General features: G+C 41.5%; 1 protein-coding gene across 1 annotated transcript in view; it reads left to right on the top strand.

Annotated features, from left to right (window-relative positions):
• Positions 1–2260, top strand: part of LOC140335460 (peroxisomal N(1)-acetyl-spermine/spermidine oxidase-like) — a 28759-nt gene extending 26499 nt beyond the window's left edge. Inside the window, 2 exon segments of the mRNA XM_072418075.1 lie at positions 1462–1645; positions 2045–2260. Coding sequence (XP_072274176.1) covers positions 1462–1645; positions 2045–2182 — 322 coding nt within the window. The 3' untranslated portion in view covers positions 2183–2260.

The following is a 2260-nucleotide window of genomic DNA, read 5'->3' as shown; positions in this document are numbered from 1 at the left end:
TTTTTGGATCACCACATTCTCTCATGATAGTCTATCTTCTCTTCTGAACAAATCAAGTCCTTTCACATCCTCTTGTGTCTCTGCCACAGGAAGTTGTATCTTCAGAATCTCACCAATGGGAAACAGGAAGCAAAACATAAGCTGAGGTTTTAATCCTCCTCTACCCCATACAAAACTGAAAAACACAGCTGTCCATAGAGGCAATTGTAAAAGTTTTATTGCACCCAAGCAGCCATCACATCTCTGTAGTAATCCCTTGACAGCAGCTGTGAAACTGTAATAAATAATAAAGGTTTCCTTCAGAATTCAGATGTGAATAACTGCAATGTGTGATAGTTTGCCCTACGTCTCCCAGGATACAATGACATTATCCTTCATTTCCCAACACAAAGGTGTTTGACTGATAGCTCACTTCTGAGTTATGACATGGCAAGCATTGGAATTCTCTTACTACTAGATTTGTGTCTAAATTTACCTTTTATTTTGCTTTTAAATTCTGTGTAGTGTTCTCCTGTCACTCACACATACTTAGTGCACTTCTTTAGTTATTTGCAAAGGTGAGCAGAATGGAGCAGGCTCATAGATAGGAAATATCAGTTGCAAAAAAAGTGCACCTTATAGGGTGAAAATGCTGCTGCTGCGTGCAGGGCATGGGAAGGGAGCATTGTTATACCTTGATCGAAAGTGGGGGTTACATATACCTTTAATCAGGAATATATCCTGATCACCTGCTGTCCTATTACATAGTCAAACACCTACCTGACCAAACGCTCACAGTCATTGCAGCCAATACAAAACCAATAACAGAACCAATGTGGAGGGCTCATTGGTGCTGTCAAAATTCACATACAGGCACATTCTGAAAATCCAGGAGGACCCCCGCCCCCCATATAGGCTTTGCATGGGAGCTAGAGGATGAAGGCACCCCACAGCTTCTGTTGGGTACGAAACTGGCAGCTTTACACATTTGATATGATAGGACAGCGGGATGCTCGAAATTAGCTCAGATTTAGTGTAGACTTTAGTTCTGCTTTAATGCTTTTTTGGTCAGCTCTGGCTGAGAACTGCTTGTCCTCTAGTATTGCGTAGGATGTATCGGAAATACATCCTACATCCATCGCGTTCCATCTCGCCTGTCTCTGCGCCACTTAGCTAGAGAGCTATTATAAGCCACAAGTTATGTCACACGTCCATTTTTTCCTCCTATTTGCAGTTTTCATTTTTTTTCAGCTGTTATCTAGGGAATACTGAGCTGGGGAATCACCAACAATTGGTTATTAATAACCCCCATTACAGTAGCTTCTTCACCACCCTCTCATTTAATTCAGTAAGTGATTCACAAGAGTTTCCATCTTAGCAGTAGCTAAATCATTAATGATTCCTTTGTATTCATGGAAATATTTTTTTCTCAGTATTTATTGTCTGTCATCTGCTTTCTCCTCCATTTTTTTCTCACTTTAGATTACTGAAGCAATTCACTGGCTGGCCAGTGACAGAACTGCAGGGGGTGTTGAGGTCCAAATGGCACAGTAATCCTTATGTAAGGGGCTCCTATACCAATGTGCCTGTTGGAGTGGACGCAGTGAAGGAGCAGACAACACTTGGAGAGCCTCTTCCATCCACCCACCACACAAAGGGTCTGCGGGTAGGTATTGGCCAGGGTTTCAAAAAAAAGTTTGCATTTTTATAACTGTAGACTGCAGGACCAGACATGCATCAATGGATGCAACAGGTCTATGGCCAGTCACTCCTAAACTAGATATTGTATTATGTACCCATACACTCATCAAACCCAAGATATATAAAGATCTATATGTCATTTTTAATTTTTTAATTCTGCATACAGTGAGGGAAGGTTAGAACCTCTGTTTGAGTTTACTTCACCCAAAGTGTACTTTACTGGCCTTTAGCTATGTTTTACTCATCACTTCACCATCATTTGTCTTTTCTGTTATATAAGCCTGCAGTTGGTAATATAGCCAGTGCATATTATGTATAACTGGTGTTTGGCATATGGGAAATTTACTTAAATCCTTTTATGCAGCCACTACAGGTACTCTTTGCAGGAGAGGCCACACACCCAAACTTCTACACTACTACCCATGGTGCCTACATGACGGGAGTGCGAGAAGCAGATCGAATCTTACAGCTGCATGGGTTCAAAGCCAACCCCCGATTGTAATTCACCCAAGAACTGACTTATCTGCAAGAGGACTCCATCCTATATTGCTACCTCGAGTGTGATTCAAAGGGAAAACTT

This window comes from Pyxicephalus adspersus, chromosome 7, assembly GCF_032062135.1.
Source record: "Pyxicephalus adspersus chromosome 7, UCB_Pads_2.0, whole genome shotgun sequence".
Classification (NCBI taxonomy): Eukaryota; Metazoa; Chordata; class Amphibia; order Anura; family Pyxicephalidae; genus Pyxicephalus; species Pyxicephalus adspersus.
This window is presented reverse-complemented; position numbering and strand designations above follow the sequence as displayed.